The 20,288-nt window shown below is 44.0% G+C and overlaps 1 protein-coding gene across 1 annotated transcript in view; it reads right to left on the bottom strand.

Moving 5' to 3' along the window:
- sorcs3b (sortilin related VPS10 domain containing receptor 3b) overlaps positions 1-18,334 on the bottom strand; it is a 39,085-nt gene extending 20,751 nt beyond the window's left edge. The window contains 5 exon segments of the mRNA XM_056291418.1: positions 726-793; positions 13,707-13,772; positions 13,774-13,853; positions 14,274-14,366; positions 18,304-18,334. Coding sequence (XP_056147393.1) covers positions 726-793; positions 13,707-13,772; positions 13,774-13,853; positions 14,274-14,366; positions 18,304-18,334 — 338 coding nt within the window.
- Between the last annotated feature and the right edge of the window lie 1,954 nt (positions 18,335-20,288).

A 20,288-nucleotide genomic window follows, 5' to 3' on the forward strand; every position in this document is an offset into this window, starting at 1 on the left:
TGGTCTCTTTGTCACACATATTTTAAAATGAAATTAGTTTTGTGTAGGCTTCAGAAAAGGTGTGAGAGAAAAAAAAAGACACAGCATACTGATTGGGCTCCATGGTATTTTCCCTAATGAATTCCATTCTTATTTACGGTGTGACGGGGCATTGTAATTCACCCGTCACCGTAAAGTGAACAGTTTGGCTATGGCTGTGACAATTGCACGTCAGTTGCCAGTGAAATGAAAGGTTAGTGATGCCTTTCTATCAAAACCTGCATTCGGGTAACTTCTAAGTCAAGAAGGCATGTCCTCTAAACCTGAACAAAAACACCTCCATCCAGATTTGTATTCATATCCTTTCAAAAAGGTATCCTTGCAGATGATGAAGAAAAAGAGGTTGCGCTTGGTCCAAAATAGTGTTCCCTCCTTAAAATTCCTCTATCCTTGCAACCTTATCAAGCAAAGAGGAGTGTGCTCCGGCGCGGGCGGCTTCAAATTGTTTTATTAAAACATATTTCATATGGGCTCCCTCTATAACTTAGTTGTTCACAACCAAGTGAGGGAGAATGCTATAAATCATACTTACTGTATACTGCATTCTCTATGAATATATTATTTTTCGACTGTATCAAGGGCTCTGCTTTTGCATTTTTACACAGTTTTCCATCCCGGTGGTATAACTTCACTTTTCTTCCTGGGTGGAGAGGGCAAAACGGGAAAATAATTATTCAACTCCTTACCGCCACAGAGAGCTTTCAGTAACGGCCCCCAAATTGAAGTCGTACAGTTTGGTCAAGATCAGGATCACCTACACCAAAACAAGAGATATTATTTTCAATTAGAGGCCATGCAAAGATATGCATTAATATTCATCTCACACATGAAGCACCCTCATCACCTGTTTACGTCTAACATTGTGGAATAAGAGCTATTTGTCTGGTGCATAACTCAACCAGTAAATATCACATATGTATGACATCCCAATGACAAGTGATCCTCATGTTGTCAAGCGATGCCGGGCGACTGGTGGCGGTGATCTGAAAAAGCTGTGTGGGCTGTCAAGAGTCTAGATATCTTGTGGAACAATACTTACATGACAGCAAAACCTTGGACTTGTTCAGCGAACAACAAAATGAAAGATATACATACAATAGCTGCCCCCTCCCCCTTCTCTCTCTTTCTCTCTCTCTCTCTCTCTCTCTCTCTCTCTCTCTCTCTCTCTCTCTCTCTCTCTCCAATTTTCGCTCTTTTATGTCCAAAAGAGTGGAATCAATGAGGCCCTAAAACACCAACAAGGCTGCTTTGAACTGCACTAATCTTGCATGAGGTGTTGCATCAAGTCACTGAGGATTTCCATTGGAAGAAGTCTAGTTTCAAATCTAGTTGCAAAGGCACTTGGCTAAATGCTTTTTTTGTGTTCGCTTACTGTAGTTGCACAAATGTTTCTGCAAATAAAAAACGCCGGCCATAAAAACCTGCTCAGTGAAAGAGGGCAGCAAGAAAGCGCATTATTATCACTCCAGTGACATTACGACTTCCAGTGGGGATGCATATAACTCAGAATAGTAGGAAGAGGGTGGGATGTGGGGGGGGGGGTGGCAAATTACTACCCAGTGCAAAAGAGGGAGGGGGGAAAAGCACAGCATAATATGATGAATTAAAAAACTATCTGAGAGATAGGTTGAAAGCTCAATTACAATGAGTTTAAGCGCATTAACCTTATGGGACCCATGCAATGCGTCATTAAACTGAAAAAGCCACACAAGAGCCGGTGGAACAATGGTTCGCCTCTGAGCCTGCTTGGAAAATGTTAAAAACCCAATTGACCCACAATTTAGCCGTCAGCCGGTCACTGTGCATGGGCAGGACTATCTGCATCACAGGTTAATTAACCAATCACACATAGAGATAACCATTTGCATAACTAAATGCACCATGTCTGCAAGGACTAACACCAGAGTCAGAATCAATTTGGAGTATGGACTTCGCTAAATGGCTCTGATGTAAGACTTAATTGCCTTCTTTGAAAAACAGATAGGAAGGGAAAACTGTCAAACTGTTAATCATTAGTCTCTTCAATTCTCTTTGGCTTCCAACAATGAGTCAGTATCATGGGACATTATAATATGGTGTACTTTATTAAATCTACAACCTATTTGATCAGTGTCATCCTGGAATAGCTCGTTCTCAATAAAAGGGCTCCAAATTCCAAGCATTTTCAGACAAAGTGAATAATGGATTGAATTTAGTATCAACAGTTGCATGGCTATCGATCTATGGAAGTCTGTTTTTTTTAATGCATTACCTTCATTGGCATCATTTTGCAACTACAATGAAATTTAACAAAATGTTTGCTTAGTGTGGGTGGGAGATGGTGAATAAAAATAGCACAAGATGGGATATCTTGTCAACACTTCAAAGATGTTTCAGTACCCTAAGCTCCCTGATAACTACAGAGGAAGAAGTGGGTCTCATCGGTTTGAATGGAGCCATTGGAGAGCCATGTTCGACAGTGCAAGCACTGCATTAACGATGTTGTTTTTGTGTCTTTCCAAGCCAACCCACAGATTTGGATCAGTGACAGTCTACCTCAGGGACCGGTGGACCGGCGAGGCAGATGAACGTGCGGATGATTTATCCCTAAGTGGATGCATCAAGAGTTATCACCGCAGACAATGTGTTCACAAATCTCAAACATTGTTGATAGGCCGGCTCGAGTCAATAGAGCACAACTGTTGTCCATGCAAATGCTGAGACCACGAAGGGGAAAACAGACTATAGTTTGCACACTGGATATATGGTTTAAACAGTATTAGGATTTGCCAACTGAAGTTACGCATACAAAAATCCAAAGTACTTTATGGTGCAATACCGAGACCAAACAAACAAGAATGGCAGCGGGAATTTCTTTGAACCCTCTAGGTAAATACAATTTTCCATGCATATCATCAGTCACTTGCATACATGAAATTAAGTAAGGACCCTGGAAGGCCAAAAGCAGTCCATTTATTCATGTTTATGTTTTATTGATGTGAGGAAAAAGAGTTTTGCCCCGGGAAAGTCAACCAATCATTTTTTCAGATTGGCTCTCACCCTCTGTTGAGTTGGGTTCAGTCATCCCCTTTATCGTCAACATTATATTCTTGTCCTTTTTCCTTTAAACTCCTTTAATTGACTCTCCAAGTGCTCAATTTTGCTGTGGAAGAGTAGTTTTTGAATACGCCGTTCTTCATTAAGACTCAGAGCAGATGGAGACAAGAAAGAAAATAAAAGGTGTGCTGCATCATGGCGAGGTGCTAGTTGGACATGTCATTTTTGTTTTTCTTTGAGGTGGTTGAAAAGACAGCCTTCATAGAAACAGATGTGTTTCAGCATCAGCATCTTTTTGAGATATTGGCAATGCACATACACCGATCAGCCAAAACATTTAAACCACTGACAGGCAAGTGAACAACATCGATTATCTCATTACAATGGCACCTGTCAAGGGGTGGGGTGTATTAGGCAGTAAGTGAACAGTCAGTTCTTGAAGTTGATGTGTTGGAAAGCAGGAAAAATGAGAAAGCACAAGTATCTGAGCGACTTTGACAAGGGCCAAATTGTGATGGCTAGACGACTGGGTCAGAACATCTTGTGGGATGTTCCCAGTATGTAGTGGTCAGTACCCACCTAAAGTGGTCCAAGCCCATCTGGTCCGATCCCACAGAAGAGCTACTGTAGCTCAAATTGCTGAAAAAGTTAATGCTGGCTATGATAGACAGGTGTCACAACACACAGTGCATCTCAGCTTGCTGTGTATTGGGCTGTGTAACCGCAGACCGGTCAGCATGCCCATGATGACCCCTGTCCACCGCATGTGAGTGTCAGAACTGGACTATGGAGCAATGGAAGAAGCTGGCCTAGTCGGATGAACCACGTTTTCTTTTACATCATGTAGACAGCCGGGTGTGTGTGTGTGTGTGCGTGTGCGTGTGCGTGTGCATTGTTTACCTGGGTAAGAGATGGCACCAGGACGCACTATGGGAAGAAGGCAAGCCGGTGGAGGCAGTGTGATGCTGTGGGCAAAGTTCTGCTGGGAAACCTTGGGTCCTGGTAACCATGCGGATGTTACTCTGACATGTTAACACCTACCTAAACATCGTTGCAGACCAAGTTACACCCCTTCATGGCAACGGTATTCCCTGATGACAGTGGCGGCCTCAGGTGGTTTTCATGTTTTGGCTGATCGGTGTATATCACAACCTCACATCCTCCCACACACTCCATTCACATGATCATGTATGCATGCATGCATGTGTGCTCATGTAGCGAGTGAAAACACCAACATATGCAGACACACATACGACATTTCTTGCATGAATCCATTCTTAAGAATTTCAAATCAGTGCTATATTAACATTAACATTATGAACATGTTAAACATTCCTTTGAATGCACATGGCAACACCAAGTCGATAGCAGACGATGCTCTACAAAGCTCTCAGTTAGTTAGAAATGATCATTGTACAGCAACAATGGATGAACACCGCTGCACATCAACGCCAGTCACAGTCACGCAGCTTCACTGTGACGTTCACGTCCCACCTACTGCTTGCTTTGTCCCTCGCGAAGCATTATTAAGATGGCACCCCTCAAATATTATTCCTCTCTAATTGGGTAGGCAAAGGGGAAACTAGGACCATTACACTAAACAGAGTACTGCACACCTTCAGGTTTTTCTTCTTCTTCTTCTTCTTCTTTTGCTGCTTAGAAGTTACACATCATGGAATTTCTTTTAGAAATAAGAGACTGCACGCACTTTCATGTAGATCTGGTTTTTGAACCTTAGAGGAGGAGGCACAACAGCAAAATCTAAATTAATTTCTAAGGGAACCCCAAGTTGGTATCAGTGAACGATCTAATGTTCTGCGTGATGCCGTGGCTGATGGCTCATAGAAGAGACACGCTGAGTTACAGTGACACACATCCCTATAGGCCCAGTTACTTTTGCCATCCTCTGTCAAGTTCAATGTGAAAATAATCCAATTTTACATTTTCATGAATACTCGTGAGCTTTTATATATTCTGCATGATAAACCTTATGGCATAAGCTATCTTTTCACAGATCGCCCTTAATTTCAGAGATAGTTATCTACCCTCAACCTAACCATAATACCAAGGTACCGGAATAGCCCTATGTATTAAAAACCTGTTTTGTTTTGGGTTTTTTTGCATATAAAGACTTTGCTCTTCTTTTTATTTAGAACCCACTGGACAGTAACTAGTGCGACTAAGTGTGTGTGTGTGTGTGTGTGTGTGTGTGTGTGTGTGTGTGGGTGTGTGTGAGAGCCCTTTTTGCTTACGCACCTGACTGTATTTTGTACCAAAAGGAAGGACAAGATACACTACAATGAAGCCGTGTATCGTGTGACTGTGTCATAATGTGGGTGCATTTACAGAGGACCCTGAAATGGTAATGGCGGACTGCATTTCTATGGCGCCTTTCTAGCTACAACAGGCGCTCAAAGCACTTTACAATCAATGTATGCCTCACATTCACTCATGCACACACACACTCATACACCGAAGGCAGTGTCAGCCACGCAAGGCAACAACCAGCTCTTCGGGAGCAGTTTAGATGTCTTGCTCAAGTGCACCTCAACGTTTTTTCAAGGAGGAGCTGAGGATCGAACCGGCAACCCTCCAAGTTACCAGACGGCCTGCTCCACCTCCTGAGCCACTGTTGCCCAAAGAATGTGATATCCAATTTTGATTTGTCATTTGTTTTCACACCTGTCCCAAGCAGCAAAATGCCACAATAAATCATCCTCCACTATAGCGAGTTTGAAAAAAGAGGCAGAAGGAAAAGAAGAAGACTAAAACGTGTCATAACGCTACGGAATGACCAGTAATGACCAATTAATGTAGAGCCAGTAGGGGGGCTTAACTGATCTAAACCGGTGGTTCTCAATCAGGTCCTCGGATATACTTTGTGTACACAAGTACATGACAGAAATGACAAGAAATTGTTCCTGATTCCTGATACCAGCAGTACTACTGGGTCTCTGTTCTACCAGATATTCAATTACGTTCACCTGGGGCATCCGGGTAGTGTAGCGGTCTATTCCGTTGCCTACCAACACAGGGATCGTTGGTTCGAATCCCTGTGTTACTTCCGGCTTGGCCGGGCATCCCTCCAGACACAATTGGCTGTGTCTCTGGGTGGGAAGCCGGATGTGGGTATGTGTCCTGGTCACTGCACTAGCGCCTCCTCTGGTCGGTTGGGGCGCCTGTTCGGGGGGAATAGCATGATCCTCCCACGCACTATGTCCCCCTGGCGAAACTCCTCACTGTCTGGTGAAAAGAAGTGGCTGGCGACTCCACATGTAGCAGAGGAGGCATGTGGTACTTTGTAGCCCTCCCCGGATTGGCAGAGGAGGTGGAGCAGTGACTGGAACGGCTCGGAAGAGTGGGGTAATTGGCCGGATACAATTGGGGAGAAAAAAAGGGGGGGAAATCCAAAACCAAAAAAAAAAAGGCAGAGTGAAAAGTGTCGTAACGCCAAAGAATGAACAATAATGACAAATTAACGCAGAGCCAGCAGGGGGGCTTAACTGATCTAAACCAGTGGTTCTCAATCAGGTCCTCGGATACCACCAGTACTGCCGGTTTTCTGTTCTACCAGATATTTAATTATGTTCCAGTTCTTATCAGGGAGGTTTGAGACTCAAAACAACAGGTGACTATCATGAACTAATTTGCAGAATAGAAAGCTTATTTGTTTTGATGGTATGTTTATTTACATTCTGAACTTCCGTAGGAGCTGTAAGAAAAAATAAAAAATAAAAACAAGGGCAATAAAAAGGGAGTATTTTGATAAAATACTGTGTTTTCATTCACTCAATCAATTAATCCGCCCTCTAGAGTGTCTAGCCACCCGTGGAGTCCACTCCTTTTCTAATTGCCCTTGGAGGTCAAAATGTAGCCAGTCAAGCGAGTGACAACCTGAAGGTTTGGGTCCATTTCAGAAGCTCAATGTGACTGAGGAAAAGCCAGTTTTTAACTCAAATTTCTGACAAATACCCAAGGAAAATCCTCAGTATCATGGTCATCTCAGTCATACTTTGGCTGTTCAAAACAAGCTTAAAACTCAAGAGAACAAAGTGCAGCCACCAGTCTGAAGACGTAGTTTGCAACACTTTTGTGTTTCTCATATGAATAAGGATTAATATATTCATGCATCCATTAGAAATGATTTAAAGCAAACACCTGCAGAGAAAAGAAATATTGGTTGCAAATTTGCATACATTTCTTTAAGGCTTGACAGCGAGGGCAAAATGAAAATGCATTTCAAGTGGGTGTGAGCTTAAATCACAAAATCTTGATAGTGGTTCTTTGAGGACATTTTCAAAAGTGACGCATTTTAACAAGAGAGACAACCGTCTTTTAAGAGAAATAATATGGTTGTAGAAGGGCTTCACTCTCCCTTCATCTTATCCGAGGGCTAAATTGATTGTACTTTTTCCGGGAGAAAAGCTACTCTGGGGATGCTTTTTTTTTTCATCAAGTAAGCAGCAGTGAAGGATCCTACGTGCATTAGTCAGCTCTATATGTTTGCCCATCTTTTGGCTAACTAAGTCTGGGCAATACAGCTTTGATGCTTCAAGCTTGAGAGGTTTCGGCAATCAATTCAGTCCATTTCCAGGCAAAAATAATGAAATGGACTACAAGTCGAAAGGTTTTACTTGCAACATGGCCTTACTGTGAAAAGATTGTGTGGAGATGTCGCGTCTCTCCTGCTAACGGTAATACACGCCATAATTAACTTGTCTAATGTGATGCCCCCATTAGTTAGTGGACAAAACAGACTGCGATTGGTCTGCTCGAGTAGTTGTGCAAAAAGCCAGCGCAATCCGTTCAAGACGCCAACCTGCTCTTCAGGAGCAGCTGGGGTTCAGTGCCTTGCTCAAGGACACTTCGGCACACTCTCTGGAGGAGCCGGGGATCGAACCAGTGACCTTCCGATTACTAGACGACCCGCTCCACCTCCTGAGCCATGCCGCCCCGGCGTGGAACTTAATTTGTGATTTATGAATTTGGCTGGGGAAATAAAATCAAGTTAGCCTAATATCTATCACCATCTTGTTGTGTCTTGAGAGAATATTTTTGTCATGATATTCATATATTAAAGCAACCATGCTGTATCGCTGATGAACTCATTGCTATTTACATAATTGATGTGCCAGAAGTGGGCTTGAAATTATAGTGCAGCTAAGCAGGAGCAAATCACAACCTTTCGTTTTAAAGATTCAAGGAGTACAAAAAAAAATACATATATACATATACACACACACACACACACACACATATATATATATATATATACATACACACACACACACACACACACACACACACACACACACACACACACACACACACACATGTTGGTCCATGCCACCCATTGAGGGAAGATTGTATTTGTTCAGCATCCAATCCTAAATGTGGAGACTTTCCAATAACACAGCCGGTGTGTTGTGCCGTAGGTTGAGTCTTTTGTAGCTCACAAGATGGGAAAACCACTTCCCCACAGCTAATACATTTGTGTCACAGTGAATTGCCGAGTCAAACTGTTATTCAAGTTGACTGCCACCTGAGCAACTCCAGTCATCTTTAAACATGATAGTAACTGCTGGGCTGCTTCAGGCGGTGAATTGCTTCAAGACCTGCAGAGCTTCATAGACTAATGTTCAGATGTTGGGCTCGTCTGCTTCGCCCGATATTGGCAGAAACGGAACAAAAACTTCAGCGTCTGCACTTATGACACTTAGTGTATTGTGTTGATAAAATAACGCCACAATGGGAGTCTGTTCTACCTGAGGAGAAAAAAAGTGGTCGTCTTGATACTAAAATTAGGTCTTGACGAGAACTCAACTCCAAATTTTAGTTTTACGCTTTCCTCAATCAGAAAATGCATAAATCTATTTTCATAACCCAATCAGAGCCATGGTATCTGTCTACATTATCATGCTGTGACAGTTATTAAACTAATTAATCACATGCAAACCTGTCAAATAAGATTCCATGCCTGCTTCATCACCGTGATTAAATCTGCAACATAAAAGTTAATGTGTGTGTGTGTGTGTGCGTGTGTGTGTGTGTGTGTGTGTGTGTGTATGTGTGTGTGTGTGTGTAAGTGTGTGTGTGTGTGCATACATACATATGTACGTACGCGTATGTATCCGCAGTATAGGAGCGTGTGTGTGGGGGGGTTGAGACCGAGGGAGACTAAGAGAACAAGAGTGATGGAGACAGACGGGAGGAGGTGGAGAAAAATCTTGAGAGTGTGCCTTAACATACAACTGAAGGAAAGGCTTATTTTGTACTTAAAATGCACTTTGTACGGCAAAACTACAGTCTGAGTGCTGAGGAAGTGCCGAGAGCCTATGTTGATGTGATGCATTATGGTCCCCGAGCACAAATGATTCATGAAAAAGGCACACATGCATGTCATTTAGAGGAGCAAAAACTGGGATTTTGCTAAATAATTGCTAGACGGAGGATGCAGCTTGTATTGGATGTGTTATGAAATACAACTAATGCAAAGAAATGGAGAAAAAAAAACATTGGAAGAATGACAGTGTTTCTGCTGAGCTGTGCCAGCATTACCAACCTAACCTAAAGCAGCAGAGGCTTTGCTGAGACCAGTAACTACCATTACAACCAGTAACTACCATTACAACCAGTAACTACCATTATGACCAGTAACGACCATTACAACCAGTAACGACCATTACGACCAGTAACTACCATTACAACCAGTAACGACCATTACAACCAGTAACTACCATTACGACCGGTAACGACCATTACAACCAGTAACTACCATTACGACCAGTAACTACCATTACGACCAGTAACGACCATTACGACCAGTAACTACCATTATGACCAGTAACGACCATTGCATCTCTAGTGCTGTACACAGGCTCACCACAGTTTCCATCAACATCCTACAGCCGCATCGCCGGACAGTACACTGCTAAAGGCTTGAGCAAGGTCTGCATTAATAAACAGACGTACAGGGCTGACGCCTGAGGGCCCAAACACACAATGCACGAAAAGGGCTGGAGGAAAAAACAAATATCGCCCTTAATATTTGCCATTAGCATCAATTACAGCTCACGCACTGCCCATATGAAATCAAGTTTCGCTTTTAATCGAATGCTTACATGCTAGCCGCCCTCGTTTTGGGAGGGTCATGGCAGCAACTGTTGACATGCACAGAAACTTCTGGGACAGATGCCCCTGCGGTACACAGACGGCACAAATTGCTAAAGTTAAATCACAAGCCAGCTCGTGAATCAGCTTATGTAAAATGGAGGGTTCAATTTCAGAAACTGGAGCGTAACATTATCGACGGGTCGAGTCTCTCGATAAGAGAGTTTTGAATAAAGGTGTACCAACAGAGGGTTACTATTTGCAAGGATATTTCAAGGTGAAACGATATATTTCAATAATTGTTTTAAAATAATATCAGTAATTGTGAGCCAAAGAACATAAATGTTGACTGTAAAGCCATGCGTGTGAAGCATGCAAAGAAAAATGTTTTCTTCAAAAAATTTAATAGAAATAAACATAGAGATGACTGATATTTTCCATTAAACTCCCCCCTACATGTTGCATCATAGCACCTCAACCACACTTTCCCCGGCTTTTATTTATGCACAGTTTTTCCCACACCCACAAACTCTGGTCAAACACCTCTGCGGATTGGGAGCCCACTCCATTTGATTTCATGGATCAAGGAGTTTCTTTGCAACCAACTCCATCACGCTAAACAGAGCAGCTCGCTGTCTCTCTAATGAACCAATTCGCTGCACAGGTGTCCCCCAGGGCTGTGTCATTTCCCCTTTTTATTGTCTATTTATAACAATGTGATTATGTGCAACAATAACGGCCTCATTCTGATTAATTGCACCAACGACAGGAGGACCGACTGAGTCCCTGTCTCTAGCAGCAAAACGGCGATGCTGGAGTGCCACTGGACCAGGTTTGATTCTTGGTAAGTCGGACTCAGCCCAATACTAGAAATGCGGGGACATTTACTTCAGACGTATCAGGAAGTAGTCACTTCACGTCGTCTTGCCCCTGGACTGACCTGAGCCTCTCCTCAGGGATACTGTATAAAAGAAGGCACAATTTACCTCTGTGTCAGGAAAACCCACGGGATATATTCTCGGTAATGGAGCAAAGTAAACAAACAAGAGGAAGGAAAAAAAATACCGACTGCATTACATGGTCTCCGAGACACAGATAAAAGAGGAAAATAAACAACCCAAGTTATTACCACGGCCCTGAAGACACCGTATCAATATATGTTAACATTGAAAATTCTCCCTGGAACTCGGACACCAGGCGATAAGATTCAAATCTCTGACAGCAGATGACAGAGAATCAATGAGAGAATAGATGGAGCGCTAACTTTTGGACCCGGGGCAATATGATCATTTGGACGTGCATGAACAATATGTTTAACTGTACAGTTACAACATCTGGGTAGTGCGGGATGCTTTGCTATCAGGAGGCCAAGTTTTCCATTTCACTGCTTCCTGCACGGTTGTAATCTGGATGGCATAAGAAAACATAAGAATAGCCTACTATATACAAACAAAGTGACTTAAAGTGGCTGCTGATCCCATTTAAATGAATCAGGCTGGCTTTAGCATTCACTCAGATATAAATCCAGCACGGTCCAAGCTTTGATAGCCAAATGCCATCAACTCACTTTTATAAAAATCTACATCGTAAAGCTTGATTTTAGACCCTGCAAAACGAGCGCCACTTCCGTGTAAATCTGAAATACTGTCTGGCTAGCCGGAACGAAATGCACGCCAGCGGTGCTCAGTGGCACCAAATATGAGACAAGGGCCAACTGGGAAAACACACCACAAACGGACAAACTGAACAGTCTGCAGCCATTCAGTGCTGATGTGCAAATCAGACTTTACAAAACTGCCCCATGATGTCCCACAGGTAGGATTGTGGTAGATGCATGTTGTATATTTCAGTTAAGACCACCAACAAATACATGCACCGTGTCAAGACAGAGCCACGATGTCTCCAATGTATCACATAGCAAATTCAAGGCTAAAAAAACCCCAAAATAAAATAAAAAAAATCTAGAAACTGAAGGATGTCAACCGTCTGGTAAGAAATACATCAGCTATCTTTATCTGCATCATTTCTAACTCCAGCTACTACATGTGCCCTTGTGCCCTGCAAATGAAGGTGAGCTGTATAATCTGAGGTATTAACGTGAGTACTCTCCCACTTCTGCAAAATTCAGTTTTGCACACATTTCCAGGTTCTTTGTGTGTGATTATTGCAAGTGCCTACAAACCATGACGGTTGCATGCTGCACCCTATGTACCGTATGAGATGCAATAGGCTGTGTGTCGGACAGTAGGACCACGTCTATCTGTGTGTGTGTGTGTGTGTGTGTGTGTTTGTGTTTGTGTGAGAGAGAGAGAGCGAGAGAGAGAGAGAGAGAGAGAGAGAGAGAGAGAGAGAGAGAGAGAGAGAGAGAGAGAGAGAGAGGAGAGAGAGAGAGAGAGAGAGAGAGAGAGAGAGAGAGAGAGAGAGAGAGAGGGGAAGAGGAAGAGGGTCGCTAGCCAGAGGGCACTCTTCAGCTTAAGAGGGTCACCGATATGATGTTTGGCTCGTATCAAAGACAATGACACATTCATTTCCACTGATGAACGAGGAAACTGTTTGGTACGATACCGACAAACAAAAGGTATTGTAACGCTGTATTCATCCAGGCAATTAGACCCCTATCAACAAACTCAACAAGCCAAATGTCAAAGACAGCGGCATAATTCATTTGCCGAAAGGTCAGGCTGGGTCTCATCAGTGTCACATCATGGGCCAAATTGGGCGCAATCGCATTTAAATGTATCTGAGGCACCTTTGTGAGAGATTGAAAGCCCCCCCCGTCAATAAATAATTAATGTGTTTTGGTTAATACCTAACGGTATATTCAAATTGCATGGCCTTTTCCATAGTTCAATGTCAAATAAACTGACCCTGGGGGTTGGCTCTCAATTAAAAACTTACAGAGCTTGGGATAAAGTTCATTATAATATTTTCGAGAGGGGGGAAAAAAAAACAAATCGACTGTGATTATGCAAAACCAATAGGAGAGATCCTGCAGGTGTGCAAATATGCATCATGCCTTCATGTGTGCAGGCACGACAGCGTATAGCCTATATCGTAGCGATAGGGGGGAGAATAAAAATGGAAATGAGAGCCTTTTTGTTTTTGTGTGTGCAACCAAGTGTTTATTAGATGAGTGTCACCAACTGGGTAACTTTGAATGAAACAAGTTGGTTTGAGAGGAACAGAAGCCTTCCTTGCGTGCGTAATGATGTGCCACGGATTAAAAGCCCATGTAAAATCAGCTAGAGGTGGCTGTTATTATGGTTACTGGCTCTCTCTCTCTCTCTCTCTCTCTCTCTCTCTCTCTCTCTCTCTCTCTCCTCTCCTCTCTCTCTCTCTCTCTCTCTCTCTCTCTCTCTCTCTCTCTCTCTCTCTCTCTATATATATATATATATATATATATATATATATATATATATATATATATATATAGTGTGATGATTCCTCATTGGGGGTGGAGGGTGGGGGTGGAAGAAATGTGGTGTGTGTGTGTGTTTGGCTTTTCCACGCCAGGAACTTACGCTGCTGTTGTGTCCAGACCAGTGGACCATCGCCTGGTTGTGCGCCGAGTCTCCGGACAGGGCGAAACGCGGAGGTGTCCAGATGTGGCTCGCTCTGCCTGGACCCAGACGCCCTGGCATCTGCCCCCGGCGCGCCGATATTCGACTCTGGAGTTGTAGACCTCCCGGAGCACTTTCCACATACTTCTCCCCTGACGGTGCCGTCCCCCCCGTGCTCTTATCCAACATTACGGCGAACGCTGCGCCCGCGCTGCGCGCCCTCCTCTTCCTCGGGTCTCCCAACGTGTCCTCCGGCGCCGTGTTTGCGGTACGCGTCCGGCCGTCCGCGCCGGCGTCGTCCTCGTACTTTTTACGGGGTGCCAGGAGACCCCCGGATGCGTCTCCGGCGGGCCGCCGCCGGCCGCGCCTGGCTCCGCGTCCTTACCCGCGTTCGCCCTGAAAGTCCGTCCGCGTCCGCCGGCTATACTTCGCATCCGCAGCATCGACAGTAACGTGTTCCGCTTCCAAACCACTTAGCAAAGCGGTCTTGGCGGTTTTCCGCGGAGACTTCGGCTGCAGCCGGTGTACGTGTTGCGCCCGTCTCCGGCGGCGTTGTTTCCACCCGGCGGAGTCTGTCGTACGTGGTCGGGGAACTTATTTCTGCCCGTGCCACAAACTTGGCTGAGAAGTGGTGCAACACGAAAGCGAAGAGAGAAAGAGCGGGAATGAGCACAAGCGCGCCATCGTGTCCCCCAAATAAATCCAGTAGTGCTGCTGCTGCTGCTGCTGCTGCTGCTGCTGCTGAGGAAGATGGCAACGGTTTGGGGAAAAAAACAAAAAACAATCTAAACTGCTTGAGAGCGCCGAGCCACTGGACTTGAGATGTGTTCAGCGCATCAGCATCACAGCCGGGAATCCATTCGGCAGACCCGCTCGCGTCCAGGAATGTGTCAAAGTGAGGAACCCAATTGGGGAGCGGAGGCGCCGCGCACCAAGCGCACGCGCCCGACGGAGAGTGACTGCGGGGATGGTTTGAGCTCGGCGCTCTCCAGCTAAACCAAAACCAAAAGCCGGGATTTCAAAGTATTCGGCTGAAACCAAACGTTGGGCACGTTGAGTACCAATGTTAGACACAGGTATGGTCTGTAACCGGTGGTACTTGACTTCTTATCTCCGTCAAGCGAACTCCTTTTGGGTCAATCCAAAGGAGACTTCCACGCCACTTTACTCGGCGCCATTGACTGCAGTAGTGGGCTGGTATTTCGTAGGATCCTGGTCCACCATCATAACAGGCACCAATTTGGCTTTCAGAGAGTAGGGGGAAAAAGGCAATTGGAAATCTATGTAGTCACTCCTTTCAGTCCAAACCTAATCAGAATTGACATCAGCACTTAATTCTTCTTCATGAGTACACGTTGCATGGTGGTGTCATAGGCACTGCCCTGCAGCGCCATTTGCCACATCCCAAAACTGATGCAGGCCCACATGTATTGAATCAAGACATACTTGTCGCTGAAATCCCTAGGAGGTGTAAATATCACGACCTTCTTTACATTCTTCTTGAAAATCTGTTAAAATGAAGTATTTTGTCAGAAGAATTCGCAGCTTTATTGTCAGAGACAGGGAGGCGTTGACTGGGCTGCTAACACCCTGCAGCACTGGGCTGCTATGACACCCTGCAGCATTGGTCATTTTTTTTCTCCAAAACAGCCCAGATAAGGTGGGGCACCAAGTCGTTTTATGATATTTTTACTTTTATATACATTAATTTTGGTGCCACAAAGCAAAATTTGAACCTCAAACAAACCCATTTTAATCTCTTACCATCACGTATAACCAATATAAATACTTTAATGAACAGGTTAACACAGGTCTCCTGTGTTACTTTTTGAGAAATGGCCCCTAATGCCGATCAATATGCTATTTGGAAGGTATTACTTTCAATTAGTGGAGCTAAATGAACCCTAAAACAGTCTAATCCCTCATTGTCAATTCATGCAAAATCATACCACAGTCTTTTGGATGATTTTTGGTTTTTTTTGCATAGAGAAAAAATGGCATCTTACATTGTGAGAAGGAGCCCAATGCATATTATATGTGCATCAGCTACCAGCCTCAGAACAAGAATAGAATAATGAGGACAATCATTGCCAGTTTGGATAACAAGCACCACTCAAAGAAGCAAACCACCTATGTTCATTTAACATTAGGGAAGAAGACAAAAAGAACAAGAGCTATCACTCCATCCTGTCAAGGTTGGATCCTTATAGGACGAGGAGGAGTGCGGTTTTAACTTGGATGCGCCATAAACACATAATGCATCCCCGCTATTAAGTATGCAACATAACCTGAGCCATCGATTCTTTATTCTGCATCTGACTTGCTACTTATTCGACAGCAGAACAATTTGTTTGGACACCAGTAAAACCCTCACAGGGGCAGTAAAATTCCTGCAATTTATGACTACTGTGGATGATCTCTAAACAGGAAAATCATACATCGCCACCTAAGTTGTAAAAGTGAGAGAAAACACAGGAAATAATAATAAAAAAAACAACAACAACACTCAGCGTCCTTGAGAGCTGAATGCATATAAAACCAAGCACAAAACCGTCTTCTGGGTGGAAAACATGAAAGAAGAGAGTGACATTGAGTCGGCTCATTGCTGAAAACAACGCTGTGCTGATCTTGCACACATCCTCAGACAACGCACTAAAAAAAAAAAGACATGATCAGATGGCTACCCAGTGGCACCAGCCTGAAAGGGCTCACTTCTTGGTCACTGGCACGGCTGTACAAACAAATTGAGATTCATACAACTGAAGGCTCGAGGCAGCAGGTGCTACAGTTCCAGCTCTCCACAGGCCATTCCCACAAGAACGTTTCCACAGTGAGGGAATAATTGGACTGATCACATTCTGTTTACCCATTATGCTGCTAAAATGAGGTGGGTTAGTCCCAAACACACCCTGGCAGACCATAGTAGCAGAGGGATCCTCCTCCATCAATGACATCTTTTAATCTGTACTAACCTTGGGTCCGACCCGGGAGTGTTGCGTGCACGTGTGCTAGTGTGTGGGAGGGTGTAGGGGTTGCTTCGTGCAGGAACATATGTCTGCGGGGGGGTTAACATGAAAGTGAGATGATTTCATGTGTCTGTGCTAACTGTTTTGTGCATACTGTAGGCATGCAGATGTATATCTATCTGTGTGTATGCGTGTGTGTGTGTGTGTGTGTGTGTGTACCAGATCTAGATTCTTCTAAATCCTAGACTATAACAAGGGACAAATGCTTCTCTTCCAGGATTGTGCACCTTTCACTGCATACATCCGAGACAGTTAAGAGACAGAATGAGAGGAAAACAAAATGGGAAAGGGGTGAGCCCAAGGCTGTGTGGATTGGTGTGGCTTATTCAATTTCCCTCCTCAGTGTAAGTCATTAGCCAGATTATCAGATCTAATTGTCTCATCCTGGTGGCGCATAACTTAGACAATTCATTCCGTGAAAACAGTCCCCTCCTGTTCTGGAGACAGAGAGCCAAACCAGAAGCTTTCAGAACAAAATCCGATTTGTGCATCCGCCGTCTGCACCCCAAGCTTGTTAGTTGGAGCACTCCAGTGATCCCGGTGGAGCAGACGAACAGGCAGTTGCAGGAACCATAATGGCCATCGCCCAGACAGTTTGCACTCCCATGCAGGGGATAAACAACAAGGTGCACTCCCGACTAGGCTGAAACCTGCCATTAAAAAGAAAAACATATTTTATTACGGATGACGGGACACTTATTCCTCACCTCCTTTATAGTCTGAATAAAAAGGGTATTTTAAAATCACAGTGGGAGGAGCATTTAAAGACAATTTTCTCATGACATGGAACAGCCTTGACGCTGGCAGTAAAAAGATTCTCATTGATGAATCACGGTTAGCCTTAGGGTCACCTCTTTAATAGGCTTACTCGTTTGCATTTTTTTTTTGTCACAAGATGAGAAAAAAAGTGCTTGCCCCGAACAGACAAAATATCCAATTGTGAAAGTATAATATGGCAGCAGAGCAAAAAATAAGAAATAAAAATAAAAGTTTTTATCCTAATGTTAACTGTTGCTGTCAATAAGGCATAAAAAAGAAGAAGCATACAACTTTTCACTGCTCTTTTAATGCGATTGCTTGAAAATCCATCATGAATCCTCCCAAGTGACTATGAATCCACCTCCAAATGGCGATTTCGAACTAATTTTCCTCCGAATGTGTCACTTCACACCAGTAAGTAATCAGGACTAACAGATATGATAATACAATTATAAAGCAGGCCTTCTCAACTCTAATGAACACGTTTGTTTATTGCCACTTGAGAGCAAACACCATCTGCTATCAAAGGGAAATTCTTTGACCCACTTAGAATATACAAGACGCAGATACGGCTCTATCAGATCTGTCTCTTAAAGAGGAATGCCACTTGTGTTTTTGGATTTACTTGTGCAATCCGCTAATTCCTCTCAACGCTCTCGGGCAGCCCGGCCTGTGTTAGTGAGCCTCTTTTACTAATTGACCTTAAGTGACCTTGGCGTCGTCTGGGGTTGTGATTCTCACTGAGACCACCCATTTGATAGGTCAACGCTCACCTGGCACAGTACGGTTCTCTTGAGCCACCATGGTGGGCACACTTATGCTTGCGTCGGCCATATTTTTTTCGATCCTGCAGCTGTGGAGCTCCTTGTCGAAGGTGTCTGGTGTCAAAGGTGTCTGGTCCGGGAGAGCTGGCGTTGAATCGGCTGAGGGAGCCTGGTCTGCTGCATCCAGTGGGCCCAAGGACCACGGCCCTGCTGGAGCTGCGCCCGGACAGGAAACACTGAGGGCAGTCAGACAGGATGTGGAGGCGGGGCAGGCTAAGCTAACTTCTAGCCCATGCGGACCAGCAGTCCCGACAGTCATCCTGGCTGGCATTCATCCTCCTTGACAGAGGAAGTTTTGGACTGTGTTGTTAACTGTGTTATTTTGCTTTGTTCTGTTTTTGTGCTTTCGGTGGTGTCATCTTTGGGAAATTTTGAATATGTGTTTTTGTCTTTTGTGTTGCAACTGCTGTGGGCTGAGAGAAACGAAATGTCCCTTCTTTTGTGTACGCAAGTACAGGACTGAAATGACAACACATTGTTCCTGAATCCTGAATCCGGTGGTCAGGATCTCTAGTTCCAGACACATTTACTGCATGAAGAAATTAATAAATTGTTGGGGGGGTGGTGATTGCAGTGCCCCAAGGGTGTTATTTTAAGAATGAATTCAGTTACTGTAATATGTAGCTCATTACGTTTCCGTCAATACGTCCTGGAAAATAATTAATTATCGAAATAGTCAAAGTGCGAGCTCGATTTCTCTGGAAAAAAGTCCAGCCTACATTTCAGCACGTCGTCGTATTAATACATGTTGGTTTTGATGTCTGGTCTTAATGACAAGATGTTCATGTTTAAGAAACTACCGATTGAACCATCCTATAAGCCACATTAAGAGGATGACATATTCAAACGTGAGCTGTCAAAATAAATGGTTTAACGCATGCAAGACGGAGTCGGGCAGCAGTGGGAAAACACACAGCAACAGAAACATACAGCGTAACCCGCAATCACACTGTGATCTGCATGACAACAAGTCCATCCAAATAACAAAAGGCTCCTCTCATTACCATTGATATGATGTTGAGACAGATTTATAGCGGTATAACGGGCCAAATTAAACGACCCAAGTACGTGTGCGGAATGGCTATAAGAGAGGAACTGATATAAAAAAAAAAGAAAAAAAGAAAAAGGGTACCACCACTCCCATCTCCCCACCCCCAGCATCATAAACAAGTAATGGTTATATCAGTTTACTGTTGTACTATACTTTATGCTGACAAGAGAATAGCCGGAGGAAAGAAATGTCTTCCCTATTATAGGTTTTGCACCACATTTACACATATATCGTAAAGCTAACTCAGATCCTCAGACCCGAGGCGCTGCACACAAACTGAGAGGAAAATCAATACTTTTTAAAACCCCTGGCAAGGTTTCTGAGATTTCTTTAAATGAGCACTTTAGAACTCGGCCAAAGGTGATGTGTTCTTCTTGCTCCTTTGCTTTTTGGTTGTATAGCCGAGCAATTGCTTACTATGACCCCCCCACCCACCCACCCCCCGTCTAACACACACACACACACACACACACACACACACACACACACACAGAGGAGAGAGAGACACACACACACACGCACGCACGCACGCGCGCTTCTGCTTCTCTCCTATTCCTGATTTCTTGGCCTCTGTCTCTCTTTCAAGTGCACCCCCCCCAGCCACCCTGTATCGCTGTGTCTCCCTTTTACTTTTCTTTTTTTTTACTCCTGCTCTTTTCCCTTCTCACCCCTTTTGAAGTGTAAGGCAGCTCAAAACACAACCCGCTTCTTTTTGGACAGCCAAGTGGAACTGACTCAGAGAAAGTGGCTCAAACTCGATTACAGCCGCTAATCAAACATCTACATGGGCCAGCATGGCGTGATGGGAAACATAATTTTGTTCCAGCCTCTCGCCAAGCTACTCGTGTTATATGCACGTCTAGTATACTGCACTAGGAGTTAG

This window comes from Lampris incognitus, chromosome 13 (assembly GCF_029633865.1).
Source record: "Lampris incognitus isolate fLamInc1 chromosome 13, fLamInc1.hap2, whole genome shotgun sequence".
In the NCBI taxonomy this organism is placed as follows: Eukaryota; Metazoa; Chordata; class Actinopteri; order Lampriformes; family Lampridae; genus Lampris; species Lampris incognitus.